Source organism: Eubalaena glacialis, chromosome 5 (assembly GCF_028564815.1).
Source record: "Eubalaena glacialis isolate mEubGla1 chromosome 5, mEubGla1.1.hap2.+ XY, whole genome shotgun sequence".
Classification (NCBI taxonomy): Eukaryota; Metazoa; Chordata; class Mammalia; order Artiodactyla; family Balaenidae; genus Eubalaena; species Eubalaena glacialis.
In genome coordinates this window covers 111,457,876-111,475,851 of record NC_083720.1, presented here as the reverse complement: position 1 = coordinate 111,475,851, position 17,976 = coordinate 111,457,876, and the positions used below count along the sequence as shown (strand labels likewise).

The 17,976-nt window shown below is 40.0% G+C and overlaps 1 protein-coding gene across 1 annotated transcript in view; it reads right to left on the bottom strand.

Annotated features, from left to right (window-relative positions):
* Window positions 1–15,529, bottom strand: part of MAP9 (microtubule associated protein 9) — a 38,916-nt gene extending 23,387 nt beyond the window's left edge. Inside the window, exons 1-3 of the mRNA XM_061191579.1 lie at window positions 15,388–15,529; window positions 14,556–14,640; window positions 13,161–13,475 (exon numbers count right to left, since the gene is read on the bottom strand). Of these exons, the coding sequence (XP_061047562.1) occupies window positions 13,161–13,475; window positions 14,556–14,640; window positions 15,388–15,462 (475 nt within the window). The 5' untranslated portion in view covers window positions 15,463–15,529. The remainder of the gene's footprint in view (window positions 1–13,160; window positions 13,476–14,555; window positions 14,641–15,387) is intronic.
* Window positions 15,530–17,976: the final 2,447 nt, after the last annotated feature.

Below are 17,976 nucleotides of genomic sequence, written 5' to 3'. Positions count from 1 at the left end.
CATTCTACTTGCTAAATTTCTCTCTCATTTATCCCACTTTCTACATCCCCACTCTCAGTTCCTCATCCACTCTTGCCTAGATTACTGCCTCAGTGACATTTATAAAACACAAATCAGATCACATCACTCCTCTCCACAAAATTTTTCAATGGCTCCCCATCAGCCAGTCTTACAGAATAAAAAGCTCATTGCCGGGGGTAGGCGGAAGAGTAAGACGCGGAGATCACCTTCCTTCCCACAGATACAGTAGAAATACATCTACACGTGGAACTGCTCCTACAGAACACCCACTGAACGCTGGCAGAAGACGTCAGACCTCCCAAAAGGCAAGAAAATCCCCACGTACTTGGGTAGGGCAAAAGAAAAAAGAAATAACAGAGACAAAAGAATAGGGACGGGACCTGCACCAGTGGGAGAGAGCTGTGAAGGAGGAAAGGTTTCCACACACTAGGAAGCCCCTTCGTGGGCAGAGACTGCGGGTGGCAGAGGGGGGAAGCTTCAGAGCCACGGAGGAGAGCGCAGCCACAGGGGTGCGGAGGGCAAAGCGGAGATTCCCGCACAGAGGAGCGGTGCCGACCAGCACTCACCAGCCTGAGAGGCTTGTCTGCTCAGCCGCCGGGGCGGGCGGGGCCTGGGAGCTGGGGCTCGGGCTTCGGTGCGAGCTGGGAGGGAGTCCGGGAAAAAGACTGCAGCTGCCAAAGAGGCAAGAGAATTTTTCTTGCCTCTTTGTTTCGCGGCGCGCAAGGAGAGGGGATTCAGAGCACCGCCTAAACGAGCTCCAGAGACGGGCGCGAGCCGCGGCTATCAGCGCGGATCCCACAGCAACAGGGGCGCAGAGGGAAAAACTGAGAGATTCCCTCACAGAGGCTCGGCGCCGACCTGCACTCACCAGCCTGAAAGGCTTGCCTGCTCACCCGGCAGGGCGGGCGGGGGCTGGGAGCTGAGGCTCGGGCTTCGGTCGGATCGCAGGGAGAGGACTGGGGTTGGCGGCGTGAACACAGCCTGAAGGGGCTAGCGCACCACAGCTAGCTGGGAGGGAGCCCGAGAAAAAGTCTGCAGCTGCCGAAGAGGCAGGAGACTTTTTCTTGCCTCTTTGTTTCACGGCGCGCAAGGAGAGGGTATTCAGAGCGCCGCTTAAACGAGCTCCAGAGACGGGCGCGAGCCGCGGCTATCAGCGCGGACCCCAGAGACGGGCAGGAGACGCTAAGGCCGCTGCTGCCACCACCAAAAAGCCTGTGTGCGAGCACAGCTCACTCTCCACACCGCCCCTCCCGGGAGCCAGTGCAGCCCGCCAAGGCCAGGTTCCCGTGATCCGGGGACAACTTCCCCGGAAGAGCGCACGGCTTGCCTCAGGCTGCTGCAACGTCACGCCGGCTTCTGCCACCGCAGGCTCGCCCCGCCTCCTCCGTACCGCTCCCTCCCCGTGGCCTGACTGAGCCAGAGCCCCCGAATCAGCTGCTCCTTTAACCCCGTTCTGTCTGGGCAGGGAACAGACGCCCTCAGGTGACCTACATGCAGAGGCGGGTCCAAATCCAAAGCTGAACCCCGGGAGCTGTACGAACAAAGAAGAGAAAGGGAAATCTCTCCCAGCAGCCTCAGAAGCAGCGGATTAAAGCTCCACAAACAACTTGATGTGCCTGCATCTGTTGAATACCTGACTAGACAACGAATCATCCCAAATTTAGGAGGTGGACTTTGGGAGCAGGATATATTAATTTTTCCCCTTTTCCTTTTTTTGTGAGTGTATATGTGTGTGCTTCTGGGTGAGATTTTGTCTGTATAGCTTTGCTCTCACCGTTAGTCCTAGGGTTAGGTCCGTCCGTTTTTTTTTTTTTTACTTAAAAAAATTTTTTTGCCCTAATAAATGTTTTCTTAATAATTTTTTCCTTATTTTCTATTTTTAAAAAATTTAAAAAATTTTTTGTAATAAGTTTTTTCATATTTTTTATTTTAAAATAAATATGAATAAATAAATAATATAAATAAATATAAATAAATATAAATAAATATAAATATAAATAAATAATATAAATAAATATAAATAAATATAAATAAATAAAATAAATAAATATGAATAAATAAAATAAAATAAATATCAATAAAAAAAATTGAATTTTTTTCTTAATAAATTTTTTTCTTAATAATTTTTCTTATTTTTTATTATAAAAAATTAATAAATCTATTTTTTAAAAAATAAAAAAAAATTTTTTCTTAATAAATTTATTCTTAATAAGTTTTTTCTTATTTTTTATTATAATAGCTTTGTTTTATTTTATTTTATCCTCTTTCTTTCTTCCTTTCTATTTTTTCTCCCTTTTATTCTGAGCCGTGTGGATGAAAGGCTCTTGGAGCTCCAGCCAGGCATCAGGGCTGTGCCTCTGAGGTGGGAGAGCCAACTTCAGGACACTGCTCCACAAGAGACCTCCCAGCTCCACGTAATACCAAACGGCGAAAATCCCTCAGAGATCTCCATCTCAACATCAAGACCCAGCTTCACTCAACGACCAGCAAGCTATAGTACTGGACACCCTATGCCAAACAACTAGTAAGACAGGAACACAGCCCCTTCCATTAACAGAGAGGCTGCCTAAAATCATAATAAGGCCACAGACACCCCAAAACACACCACCAGACGTGGACGTGCCCACCAGAAAGACAACATCCAACCTCATCCACCAGAACACAGGCATTAGTCCCCCCCCACCAGGAAGCCTACACAACCCTCAGAACCAACCTTAGCCACTGGGGACAGATACCAAAAACAATGGGAACTACGAACCTGCAGCCTGTGAAAAGGAGACACCAAACACAGTAAGATAAGCAAAATGAGAAGACAAAAAAACACACAGCAGGTGAAGGAGCAGGGTCAAAACACACCAGACCTAACAAATGAAGAGGAAATAGGCAGTCTACCTGAAAAAGAATTCAGAATAATGATAGTAAAGATGATCCAAAATCTTGGAAATAGAATAGACAAAATGCAAGAAACATTTAACAAGGACGTAGAAGAACTAAAGAGGAACCAAGCAACGATGAAAAACACAATAAATGAAATTAAAAATACTCTAGACGGGATCAATAGCAGAATAACTGAGGCAGAAGAACGGATAAGTGACCTGGAAGATAAAATAGTGGAAATAACTACTGCAGACCAGAATAAAGAAAAAAGAATGAAAAGAACTGAGGACAGTCTCAGAGACCTCTGGGATAACATTAAACGCACCAACATTTGAATCATAGGGGTCCCAGAAGAAGAAGAGAAAAAGAAAGGGACTGAGAAAATATTTGAAGAGATTATAGTTGAAAACTTCCCTAATATGGGAAAGGAAATAGTTAATCAAGTCCTGGAAGCACAGAGAGTCCCATACAGGATAAATCCAAGGAGAAACACACCAAGACACATATTAATCAAACTATCAAAAATTAAATATAAAGAAAACATATTAAAAGCAGCAAGGGAAAAACAACAAATAACACACAAGGGAATCCCCATAAGGTTAACAGCTGATCTTTCAGCAGAAACTCTGCAAGCCAGAAGGGAGTGGCAGGATATACTTAAAGTGATGAAGGAGGAAAACCTACAACCAAGGTTACTCTACCCAGCAAGGATCTCATTCAGATTTGATGGAGAAATTAAAACCTTTACAGACAAGCAAAAGCTGAGAGAGTTCAGCACCACCAAACCAGCTTTACAGCAAATGCTAAAGGAACTTCTCTAGGCAAGAAACACAAGAGAAGGAAAACACCTACAATAACAAACCCAAAACATTTAAGAAAATGGGAATAGGAAAATACATATCGATAATTACCTTAAATGTAAATGGATTAAATGCTCCCACCAAAAGACACAGACTGGCTGAATGGATACAAAAACAAGACCCATATATATGCTGTCTACAAGAGACCCACTTCAGACCTAGAGACACATACAGACTGAAAGTGAGGGGATGGAAAAAGATATTCCATGCAAATGGAAATCAAAAGAAAGCTGGAGTAGCAATTTTCATATCAGACAAAATAGACTTTAAAATAAAGACTATTACAAGAGACAAAGAAGGACACTATATAATGATCAAGGGATCGATCCAAGAGGAAGGTATAACAATTGTAAATATTTATGCACCCAACATAGGAGCACCTCAATACATAAGGCAAATACTAACAGCCATAAAAGGGGAAATCGACAGTAACACAATCATAGTAGGGGACTTTAACACCCCACTTTCACCAATGGACAGATCATCCAAAATGAAAATAAATAAGACACACAAGCTTTAAATGATACATTAAACAAGATGGATTTAATTGATATTTATAGGACATTCCACCCAAAAACAACAGAAAACACATTTTTCTCAAGTGCTCATGGAACATTCTCCAGGATAGATCATATCTTGGGTCACAAATCAAGCCTTGGTAAATTTTAAAAAACTTTAAATCGTATCAAGTATCTTTTCCGACCACAATGCTATGAGACTAGATATCAATTACAGGAAGAGATCTGTAAAAAATACAAACACATGGAGGCTACACAATACACTACTTAATAACGAAGTGATCACTGAAGAAATCAAAGGGGAAATCAAAAAGTACCTAGAAACAAATGACAATGGAGACATGATGACCCAAAACCTATGGGATGCAGCAAAAGCAGTTCTAAGTGGGAAGTTTATAGCAATACAAGCCTACCTCAAGAAACAGGAAACATCTTGAATAAACAACCTAACCTTGCACCTAAAGCAATTAGAGAAAGAAGAACAAAAAAACCCCAAAGCTAGCAGAAGGAAAGAAATCATAAAGATCAGATCAGAAATAAATGAAAAAGAAATGAAGGAAACAATAGCAAAAATCAATGAAACTAAAAGCTGGTTCTTTGAGAAGATAAACAAAATTGATAAACCATTAGCCAGACTCATCAAGAGAAAAAGGGAGAAGACTCAAATCAATAGAATTAGAAATGAAAAAGGAGAAGTAACCACTGACACTGCAGAAATACAAACGATCATGAGAGATTACTACAAGCAACTCCATGCCAATAAAATGGACAACCTGGAAGAAATGGACAGATTCTTAGAAATGCACAACCTGCTGAGACTGAACCAGGAAGAAATAGAAAATATGAACAGACCAATCACAAGCACTGAAATTGAAACTGTGATTAAAAATCTTCCAACACACAAAAGCCCAGGACCAGATGGCTTCACAGGCGAATTCTATCAAACATTTAGAGAAGAGCTAACACCTATCCTTCTCAAACTCTTCCAAAATATTGCAGAGGGAGGAACACTCCCCAACTCATTCTACGAGGCCACCATCACCCTGATACCAAAACCAGACAAAGATGTCACAAAGAAAGAAAACTACAGGCCAATATCACTGATGAACATAGATGCAAAAATCCTCAACAAAATACTAGCAAACAGAATCCAACAGCACATTAAAAGGATTATACACCATGATCAAGTGGGGTTTATTCCAGGAATGCAAGGATTCTTCAATACACGCAAATCAATCAACGTGATACATCATATTAACAAATTGAAGGGGAAAAACCATATGATCATCTCAATAGATGCAGAGAAAGCTTTCGACAAAATTCAACACCCATTTATGATAAAAACCCTCCAGAAAGTAGGCATAGAGGGAACTTTCCTCAACATAATAAAGGCCATATATGACAAACCCACAGCCAACATCTTCCTCAATGGTGAAAAACTGAAACCATTTCCACTAAGATCAGGAACAAGACAAGGTTGCCCACTCTCACCACTATTATTCAACATAGTTTTGGAAGTGTTAGCCACAGCAATCAGAGACGAAAAAGAAATAAAAGGAATCCAAATCAGAAAAGAAGATGTAAAGCTGTCACTCTTTGCAGATGACATGATACTATACATAGAGAATCCTAAAGATGCTACCAGAAAACTACTAGAGCTAATCAATGAATTTGGTAAAGTAGCAGGATACAAAATTAATGCACAGAAATCTCTTGCATTCCTATATACTAATGATGAAAAATCTGAAAGTGAAATTAAGAAAACACTCCCGTTTACCATTGCAACAAAAAGAATAAAATATCTAGGAATAAGCCTACCTAAGGAGACAAAAGACCTGTATGCAGAAAATTATAGGACACTGATGAAAGAAATTAAAGATGATACAAATAGATGGAGAGATATACCATGTCTTGGATTGGAAGAATCAACATTGTGAAAATGACTCTGCTACCCAAAGCAATCTACAGATTCAATGCAATCCCTATCAAACTACCAATGGCATTTTTCACAGAACTAGAACAAAAAATTTCACAATTTGTATGGAAACACAAAAGACCCCGAATAGCCAAAGCAATCTTGAGAACGAAAAATGGAGCTGGAGGAATCAGGCTCCCTGACTTCAGACTATATTACAAAGCTACAGTAATCAAGACAGTTTGGTACTGGCACCAAAACAGAAATATAGATCAATGGAACAGGATAGAAAGCCCAGAGATAAGCCCACGCACATATGGTCACCTTATCTTTGATAAAGGAGGCAAGCATATACAGTGGAGAAAAGACAGCCTCTTCAATAAGTGGTGCTGGGAAAATTGGACAGATACATGTAAAAGTATGAAATTAGAACACTCCCTGACACCATACACAAAAATAAACTCAAAATGGATTAAAGACCTAAGTGTAAGGCCAGACACTATCAAACTCTTAGAGGAAAACATAGGCAGAACACTCTATGACATAAATCACAGCAAGATCCTTTTTGACCCAGCTACTAGAGAAATGGAAATAAAAACACAAATAAACAAATGGGAGCTAATGAAACTTAAAAGCTTTTGCACAGCAAAGGAAACCATAAACAAGACCAAAAGACAACCCTCAGAATGGGAGAAAATATTTTCAAATGAAGCAACTGACAAAGGATTAATTCCCAAGATTTACAAGCAGCTCATGCAGCTCAATAACAAAAAAACAAACAACCCAATCCAAAAATGGGCAGAAGACCTAAATAGACATTTCTCCAAAGAAGATATACAGATTGCCAACAGACACATGAAAGAATGCTCAACATCATTCATCATTAGAGAAATGCAAATCAAAACTACAATGAGGTATCATCTCACACCAGTCAGAATGGCCATCATCAAAAAATCTAGAAACAATAAATGCTGGAGAGGGTGTGGAGAAAAGGGAACCCTCTTGCACTGTTGGTGGGAATGTAAATTGATACAGCCACTATGGAGAACAGTATGGAGGTTCCTTAAAAAACTACAAATAGAACTACCATACGACCCAGCAATCCCACTACTGGGCATATACCCTGAGAAAACCATAATTCAGAAAGAGTCATGTACCAAAATATTCATTGCAGCTCTGTTTACAATAGCCAGGACATGGAAGCAACCTAGGTGTCCATCATCGGATGAATGGATAAAGAAGATGTGGCACATATATACAATGGAATATTACTCAGCCATAAAAAGAAATGAAATGGAGGTATTTGTAATGAGGTGGATGGAGTTAGAGTCTGTCATACAGAGTGAAGTAAGTCAGAAAGAGAAAAAGAAATACAGTATGCTAACACATATATATGGAATCTAAGGGGAAAAAAAAGAAAAAAAAGGTCTTGAAGAACCTAGTGGCAAGACGGGAATAAAGACACAGACCTACTGGAGAATGGACTGGAGGATATGGGGAGGGGGAGGGGAGAGATGTGACAGGGTGAGAGAGTGTCATGGACATATATACACTACCAAATGTAAAATAGATAGCTAGTGGGAAGCAGCCGCATAGCACAGGGAGATCAGCTCGGTGCTTTGTGACCACCTAGAGGCATGGGATAGGGAGGGTGGGAGGGAGGGAGATGCAAGAGGGAAGAGATATGGGAACATATGTATATGTATAACTGATTCACTTTGTTATAAAGCAGAAACTAACACACCATTGTAAAGCAATTATACTTCAATAAAGATGTTTTAAAAAAAAAAAAAAGCTCATTGCCTCTGAACAATATAAAAGGTTTCATGGTTTTGTCCCTGGCTACCCGTGCTGCCTCATCACTGACACACCTACTTAGTAATCTGTCCTGAAATGCTGGGCTCACTGTGCTTCTGCAGCTCTGCCACATCCCTCCTGCCACCAGAGCTTGCCACCCAAGCTCTCCCTCTGCCTAGGATGTCCACTTCCTGTTTCTCCTCCTGACAAATGCTTGCCTGTCTTTGGAACCTCAGTTTAAGCAGAATATTGTATAATGCCTGGTTTTGAGTCATTTTTTTTTATTGTGGTAAGAACACTTAATAGGAGATCCACCCTCTTAACAAATTTTCAAGTGCACAATACAGTATTATTAACTAAAGGCACAATGCCATAAGGCAGAGCTCTAGAACTTATTCATTGTGCATAACTGAAACTTTACATCTGTTGACTAGCAACTCCCATTTCCATCTCCCTTCAGCCCCTCATAACCACCATTCTACCCACTCTCTGTATGGGTTGCCTATTTCATATTTGAATCTTGCTCTGACACTCATTAGCATTGTAAACTTACACGAATCATATAACCGCCGCAAACCCCAGTTTTCCTATAGGTAGAATTAGCTAAGATTTCCTAAAGTGCTCATGGGACTTGAGTAAGATAATACATACAAAGCGCACAACACAGTGCCTGACACATGGGAAGTGCTCAATGAATATCAACGATTGTATAGACATTTCCTGTTCTGATTTGTCCACCACTCCTGTTTTCTTTTTGGGTATCCTCTTCTCCTTTCTATCCATGTGATTCTGGTGGGTTAATAAATATCTCCTCCATACCTCAGTGAGAATGATGGGCACGTGATGCAACCCCCTCCTTCCTGTGCAGCTTATCATAGAAACTTCATTTCCTCTGACCACAGCAGGCAGTCAGGAGGTCAGTATTTTTCTACTTGGAGTTGGTGGATATGCATTTAAGGCCATGGAGCTGGAAGGATGTGATTTAGAGACCGCTAGTGGCATTCTCTGCTGCCAAGTGAAGGGCTGTCTGAGACAAAGAAGTCAAATGACAGAAAAATGGACCAAGGGATGGAGTAAATGGGGCAGTGACAGTGCAGGAGGAGAGAATGAGAGGGTCAGGGAGGGAGGGCAAAAGTAAAGAGAGAGAATCCTGATGATATAGAAATACCGATTCTCTACACTTAATCACACCTAAAACGAGGACTTCTGACATCCATGCTCAACACAGGGATAAACTCTTTCCACTGATGTTTGAATTGGGTCATTTGCATCTGAGTCCTGACTACAGGTACTATTATTTGTCAGTTATAGCTATTAATACCAGCTCCTCTAGGACACCTTCCCTGATGCCCTCAGGTAAATTTAGATGCCCACTTTCCTGTGTTCTTACTATACCTTTTATACACCTTCCCACCAAATTGTAAAGTATTTGCTATGGTCTGAATGTTTGTGTCCCCACCCAATTCTTATGTTGAAATCTTAACCCCAAAAGTGACGTATTAGGAGGTGAGGCCTTTGGGGGGTGATTAAGTCATGAGGGTAGAATCTTCATGAATGGGATTAGTGCCCTTAAAACAATGCTCTACAAAGTTCCTTTGCCCTTTCCATCGCATAAAGATACAATGAGGGGCTTCCCTGGTGGCGCAGTGGTTGAGAATCTGCCTGCCAATGCAGGGGACGCGGGTTCAAGCCCTGGTCTGGGAAGATCCCACATGCCGCGGAGCAACTCGGCCCGTGAGCCACAATTACTGAGCCTGCGCATCTGGAGCCTGTGCTCGGCAACGAGAGGCCGCGATAGTGAGAGGCCCGCGCACCGCGATGAAGAGTGGCCCCCGCACCGCGATGAAGAGTGACCCCCGCTTGCCACAACTAGAGAAAGCCCTCGCACAGAAACGAAGACCCAACACAGCCATACATACATACATACATACATACCTTTAAAAAAAAAAAAAAGATACAATGAGAAGCCTGCAACCTGGAAGAGGGCCCTATCCAACCGTGTGAGTCCTGTGATTTCAGACTTCCAGCCTCCAGGACTGTAAGAAACAGGTTTCTGTTGGTTATAATCTACCCAGTCTGTGGTATTCGGTTACAGCAGCCCAAACGGACTAAGACAGTATTGGAGGATTGGTACTAGGTCTTTGTAATGCCACAGTGATAGCTACTGTCACAGTGCTTGTAACAGTGAAACATATCGTACCCACAATAAATATGTGGGATAAATAAAATGATCTGCTTATGAACAAATGCTGAATAATAAAATGAAGAGTAAAAGCATTTATAGAGTACTTAATTTATGCCAAGATTGCTCTAAGCACTTAATTTATGCCAAGATTGCTCTAAGCACTTCAAATACATGAACTCAATTTAATTGCTTCAAACCCCTAGTGGTGGTTCAACTACTGTCTCCATTTTACAGGTAAATAAAATGAGGAACAAAGAGGTCATGTGCCCATAGTCATAAACTCTAGTTTGTGGGATTAAAGCAGGAGCACCCAGACTCCAATGCTAATAGAGTCAAGGTTCTCCTGCTTTAAAGGTAAAATAAAAACAGCATAACCTGTAAAAATTACTTTCTACAATCACTACCAATGTGACCATTACCTGATAAAAGTGAAAGAGTTTGATTATTGTACTAGTTACAGCAGACAAGCAAGAACAAAGGAAACTTTCAGGTTCTAATATTTTTATAAAGCATTAAGTGATACTCAGCAATATCTCACTACATTAAAAATATTAAGTTCTAAACTCTATAAGAAAAAAAAGTCTAAAAATTTAGAGAAGGATAAAGCTAAGCTCATTAACCACTTTCCTTCTTTAATGAATGAATTATTCATTTATTCATTTATACATTCAAATACTTAATGAATTCTACATGCCAGGCACTAACCAGCAGCCTCAACTTTTTTCTTCAACTTGAATAACCTAGGAATAATGATTTTCATATATTTTATACCAAAATTCCACTTCCAGAAGCATCATCAGTTTTCAGAAAGAAAAAAAATACATCTATACATTATCAAATGTTTTATTTTACAATCCAATGTAAATGATTACCTGTTTTGGTAATATTTTAATCCTACATATACTGAATTGCAAATGGTTAATGATTGTTTAAAAATACAGTATTGCACATTTAGAAGCCTGAGCTATCTTGTGGTCAAAATACAGTATTTCTCTATTCATTTTAATTTGTCACAGGTTTTTAAAAAGATATTAAATGGGTAGATTATTGCTGATTATCTACCATAAAGTTCTAATTATATACTTCTATCTATATCAGACTAATTTTTAGCTTCTATAATATGCTCACATTTTCTTATTAACCTAATGAAAAGCTTTCAGAATCAGGACAAATAGGATAAACATAATCCATAAAAATAGGTTTTTAAACTCAACTAAGACTAGGAAACACTGCATACTCTTTCTTGAAGATTCACTGTGCATATGTCTTTATTAACAGTTCCAAGAAGTTCATAAAGAAATTGGTTTAAAATTCCTATAACTCTGTGTTTTCCCCTCAATACCAATGAACAAACTGTGGAACATACTTTGGAAAATGGTGATGTAATGGATTATTCACTGTTTGATTACATTTCCCTTCTCTCCATTTTTGATTTTACTCAGTACACTGGGAAGGTACATTTTAGCAAGTTAATTCTGTTTCATTAGGCCTTGTGCTTACACTTTTGTAGAAGTTTATAGTTTGAGACATACTTCAGTAGATTCTTAAAACAATTTTGTAGGAAAGGAGAGCAGGTTTCCACCCCCTCCTCATGAAGACAGTGAGGCTTACCCTATGGCTGAGGTCACACATAATTAACTTGCAGTAGCTTTTCCCCTAGTATCCCTGCTTGCTCATATCTTCTCCTCATTTGAAAGTGGATGGAATTTTGGGGGTGGAAAAAGGAGTGTCTGAAATATAGCTTTGCCTAAGGTTACCAGTGCTATCTAATATGTAAAGTATGAAATACTTACCAGTACCATATTTAATGATGATATGAAAGAAAGAGTTTTTTGTGAAGGTTAGCATCAACTACTATTTTTTCTATAGAACAGAAAAAGACTGGAAGACTCCAAATCCTTAAACTTCTATGCCCTTGTTTCTGCATGGCAGCCCAGGGGATGTCACAGCAGTTGGTGCCTGCTTCACTCCATCTCTGCTGCACTATGCACAGAGCTCAGTAGAACTGTGGAGAAACTACTGTAATCACACCAGGAACATCCCCACAGAAAATTGAGTTTTAGTGGATTTTCCTGGGGAACAGAGAAACCAAATGGAGATTCTCTTTTCTTAAGGAAAGTCTGGAGGCTTAAACAATAACAGCAACAACACCTCCCCCCACCACCTCCTTCAAATATACAAATGCCAAACAAATATTCTGGCAAATGGCTGCATGGAAATGATTGTTTTAAGGACTAGCCCCAATGCTGCTATAAGCCTGATGTCTGGAGTGAGATGGATTAGAAAGGATTCCATTGTAGTTCCACTGCTAAAAACAAAATTGGAGCTCACAGGCCTAAGCAAGGCTGGACCGAGGAGCTTTGGAGCCACAGCTGTGGATGACTGAAGGTACTTTGGCCAGCTATCAGGCACTAGCAGAGATACAAGACTGAACGTACAACTGGACATCAGAATTATGGTTTTTCTCTATGGTTTTATTATTTTTATTTATATCTGTAAAATTGAAAAGTTAAGTCTGATTTTTTTTTCTTAAATATCTACTAGCCACCATACGCAGTGGTCAAGAATCAGCCTGCCAATGTGGGGGACACGGGTTCAATCCCTGGTCTGGGAAGATCCGACATGCCACAGAGCAACTAAGCCCATGCACCACAATTACTGAGCCTGTGCTCTAGAGTCCATGAGCCACAGCTACTGAACCCATGCAGCACAACTACTGAAGCCCACGCGCCTAGAGCCCATGCTCCACAACAAGAGAAGCCACCGCAATGAGAAGCCCGTGCACTGCAATGAAGAGTAGCCCCCGCTCTCCACAACTAGAGAAAGCCTGTGAGTGGCAATGAAGACCCAACGCAGCCAAATATAAATAATAAATAAATAAATAAAAATTTTAAAAAATCTACTAGCTACCATGTAAAAGTATTTTGTGATTGATTATCTTAAAATAAATTTTCAATAAATGCAATTACAGTAACCTAACAAATTACCTGAAGATACGCTTTTGATTGGAAGAATTCTGGGTTTCATTTCCATTTTAATTTTCTCTTTTTCAACTTCTTGTTTATTTTGAGATTCAGATAAGGGATTTACAACCATGCCTTCACCACCATCAGGTGCCATCTCATCATTTTTGATAGAGACTACTGGCTCATCTTTCCTCACATCATTGATTGATTTCTTTGTTTTCAAAAAAGACAGTTTTGGAGAATTCTTTACTTCATCATCTGATATATGAAAATCATTAATCTTTTTCTTAACTGAATTTTCATCTACTGAGGTGTCAGAAAAATCACCTAAGGAAACTGAAAAATAGAAGAGAAAAAATATTTTCAATAGTATATTTTAAAGTTTTGAAGATTACATCAATCAAAAAGATTACCTTAAAGACTGGAAATGAATTTACAACTGTGAATAGATTTGCAGCCCTAAAAAACAGTTAACTTTGGCAGTTTTTATTGGCATTTGTAAAATAACAATTTCAGTTTCATTAATTTATTCAAAACATACTTATCGAGTATGAATAGTTTGTCAAGCCAAGCACTGTGCTTGCTCTGAGAAAAGTCCTTCAAAAGTTCTTCAAAATAATAATCAGCCATGGACATTTAAATTAGATTTTGGACTGTAAAGCTTTTCTTTTTTTTTTTCAAAAACTTCATAAAATCAACAATATTTGTAAATGGAAGAATTTGCTAATAATGTTTTTTCATAAAAATTTTGGAACTGCAATTCCATCCATACCACAGTATTAGATTTTACTATGAGAAGAATAATAAAGAATGCTAACCGAACTATAAAGCAATGACTTAACTATTGTTCTGATTACTTTTACAGAGAACATTGAGAGTTATTCACTGAAAGTATAAAACACTGAATTTCAAGTTTAGAATTTTGTATGTTTATCCTGAAATGTAAAATATTAATATTTTACATAATCAAAAGAAACCAAATTAACCATACATTACTGATATACTGGGTTTTTTAAACTGATTCCCTGTCACAGCCAAAAAAACCTTGATTTATAAAAAGCATTATAAAAGTGATCCTAACGTGCACAAAGTTTAGTTTTATGGGCCCTAGTTATTACCTTATAGGGTTGACCTTAAAGATGAACTTGTTATCTCCAATGTGGTTTACCACTAACAAGCAAATCTGCTGTCAGTTAAATTTTATTTTCATACACACATTCAGAAAAAAAACAAGGAAAATCATACAACTTCTTTAAAATTAAGAGTGGCTTTTTACTCATTAAAAAGTTGGAGATCTAAAACCTGTGAATTCATAGGTATTATTTTAACATAGTGATTTTTTTGCAGGGTTGGACTAAACCTAACTAAAGAAGCAAAAAGAAGAGAAGTGGTTTACTTTCCCATGTTCTCACATACCAATCTCATCACTGTCAAAGTCATCTGAGTATTCAGAACTTCTTTGTCTGACTGAGCGAGCTGTAATTGCTTTTATTAGTTCATCCTGAAATGAGATAATTAAAATCAATTTCCACCCAAATGTGGAGGTCTCATATATTGAATTAATTCTTTAAACAAATAATGCTTGATTAATAACTGCCTTAAAACTTAGGTTTCATTCATTTAACAGATATTCACTGAAAGCTTACCTTATGCCATGCACCCAACCCCTAAGACTCAATGCAGAACATCACAGACAATTCCTTTCCTCATGGAGCTTAGGGTTAAATTAAAGAAGACAGACAACACCAAGCAAATTAATTGAAGGACTCAATTTAGACAGGGTTCATTATAAACTGGCATTATGGAAGAAACTGGTATTCTTTATGATCTTTTGTTTCAGCATATTGCTTTTAACAGATGTAATCAATACTGCAAACTTAGAGGCTGAGTTCAAAATTGTAGTGACTGGACAGAGAAAACCTAAATGTTATAATGTTACACCAGGGGAAAAAAAAAACCAATTTTTATATGAAAATGGCAATTAGAAGCTGCTATTCAACTTTTAAAAGCTAATTTAACTTTTAATATAGTAAGAACCTAGTATTGAGTTTAGTTTGGTAGTCTTAAAGCCACACAGAAGAGTTGGTAATACTGGAGCCCAAATACAATCATCTGCAAAATTTCAAAAGAAACGTAGATTTACTCCAGCTTTACATAGGACTGTTGTATTGAATAGAAGCACTTTCAAGTCCAATATTCCTAATACAGTGTTTAACATGTAAAATCATTCAAAATAAAAATACTTTACCTGGAAAGTAGTTCTTTTGGTGACTTTTGGACTCTTTGTATATGCCAAAGTTGTGCTAAAAACTTCATCAGACATAGTGTTTATTTTAATTCTCTAACTTTATAAAATGGCTAACAAATGATAGGGATAATTCAACCTCTGAAGGTGGCTGAAATATATAAAAAACAAATCAGACTTTTTTGCATGCTTGAGAATTTCCATTACTACACTTAGTACTCCCTCCCTGCCCCCAAAGCCAAACAAAAACCAGAAAAGCATCATATGAACATTGTGCTATATCTTCACTTTTAAGTAGCAGAGTAATAAACAGAGTTCTTGTAAAGAAAAAGCAAATTCTACTAACAAACTTGTTTTCAGAAAAATAAAATTCAAACTGAAGTTATCCAAAAATATTTCTACAATTATTTTATTATCCTAAATAAGTTTTACAATTATTGCACTCATTTAAATAATGAGTGCAATAGGTTGTTGCCAATTAAAATAGAAACTTTTTCACCTCCCTTCCGTTCAAAAAGTATAATATAGCCTACAAAACAGCCATACTTATTTAAAAGGCTACAAAGAAGACTATTGTCAGCATAAAGTACAGCAACGTTCCCCAACCTTTTTGGCACCAGGGACCAGTTTCGTGGAAGACAATTTTTCCACAGATGGTGGGTGGGGGGAATTGTTCGGGCGGTAATGCAAACGATGGGGAGCGATGGGGGGCTGCAGATGAAGCTTCGCTCACTCGCCCGTCGTTCACCTACTGCTGTGTGGTCCGGTTCCTGGTTCCTAACAGGGGTCTGCGGCCTGGGGTTGGGGACCCCTGAAGTACAGAAGTCCCCTACATACCAATGAGTTCCATTCCGAGATTGTGTTTGTAAGTCCAATTTGTTCGTAAGTCCAACAAATTTAGCCTAGGTACCCAACAGTAGTACAGTACAACAACTAGCATACAGGGGCCGGCATCAAGTGAACAGGCAAGAAGAGTTACTGACTGGAGGAGGGAGAGGAGGTGGGAGATGGTAGAGTTGAAGGATTGTCAGCAATAGGAGAAGGAGGGCAAGCTGCAATTTCCCTCATGCCTGACATTGATGGCACATGTTCTGCTTCCTGGCTGCATTCAATTCTATCTACCCTCTTGCTTCCGGGCATCCTGGGCTTGAAATAAAGATACTGAACTACTGTGCCCTATACAGTACTGTACAGTAAAGTACACAAAAGCACAACCACTTGTAGAGGACGCACAATGTACACCATACACGTGAACTAACGTACGTGATTGGACATGAGAACGCAGGTTCGCATCTTTTAAAGTTCGCAACTTGAAGGTTCATAGGTAGGGGACTTAGTGTACATAACTAAGAACATCACCATTTTTTTAAAAAAGCTTACATACAGTGCTGGGAAAGAAAAAGATCGTAAATAGTGATATTTTTCCAGCCACTCTTCCCTCTCACAAGTGTTGAAATACTATTAGATAGAACAAAAAGAAACTTCTGCGATGGACTAGATTAAAATCTCTGTTAAATGGTCCTGTGGACGTTTCCAGTGCTCCAGGCGGAGGCTGCTCACCCTCCCCGCCGCCCTCAGCAGCGCGGGGTGGGGGACCGCTCCGGCCCGGCCAGGTGGCGCCCTGTGCCTGCTCGATCTGCCCCGTGTGGCCGACCAAGCACCCGTCACTAGCCAGGTCGGTGCACAGCCGAGCGCCGCCTCCGCCCCGATTCTCCACAACCCTCAAGTCGCGCGGTCTGTACTCACTCTGCATTCCTGCGGATGTCTCCCCGCGACCGGAGGAACCAGCTGCTGGCCCCTCTCCTGGGCCTGCGCCTGGCTGCTCTCAGAGACCAACTCTGCAGGGAGCGAGGAGGCGGTACTAAGAACGGAGGTGGGAAGCGGTTGCTAGGAAACAGCGTCTCCGGGAGGAAGTGACATACCGCGCCGCAGGTCTCTCGGGTACCTAACACCGCCCTACAGCCCGCCGTGTCACTGGTGCAACCGCCCAGACGAAGGAAATGACATCAGCCCTCTGGGTCTGGGGAGAAGGGTGCTTTATCGGCCGCCTGTGCTTCAGTCATTACCTAGGAGACAGAACCTGTCCAGCTCCCACCTGAGCGCTGAGAGCTGGCGCTTGTCAGTGGCGTTAGGATCTTCAGCCACACAAAGCACATCCATCGTTTGTTTTGCCACAGTTGTCACAGACATGAAGTTCTGTGAATCGTAGTAGTGTACTAACGGACTAGTGCACTAACGGATTGGACAGAATAGCAAGATAGATACGTTTGCAGGTTCAGGGGTCAAACTACGCGTTTGAATCCTGGTGCACCTCCCTCTGTCCGTGTGACGCCGTGCAAGTTAACGTCTGTACACCCCAGTTTCATCTTCTGTAAAATAAACAAATAAAGATAATAATATAAATAGCCACCTTAATAGCGTTGCTGTCAGTATTGAATGAAATCATGCAGATGGAATACTTGGAAGAGTGCCTGGGATTGCATTCCGTCAATGTTAGATACTCTCTTTGTGCAACTCAGCCACAAAGGGCCTGGATAGAAGTCATCCCTTGTCCACACAGCTGAAAACCCATTCCGAGTGTTTCTTTAATGT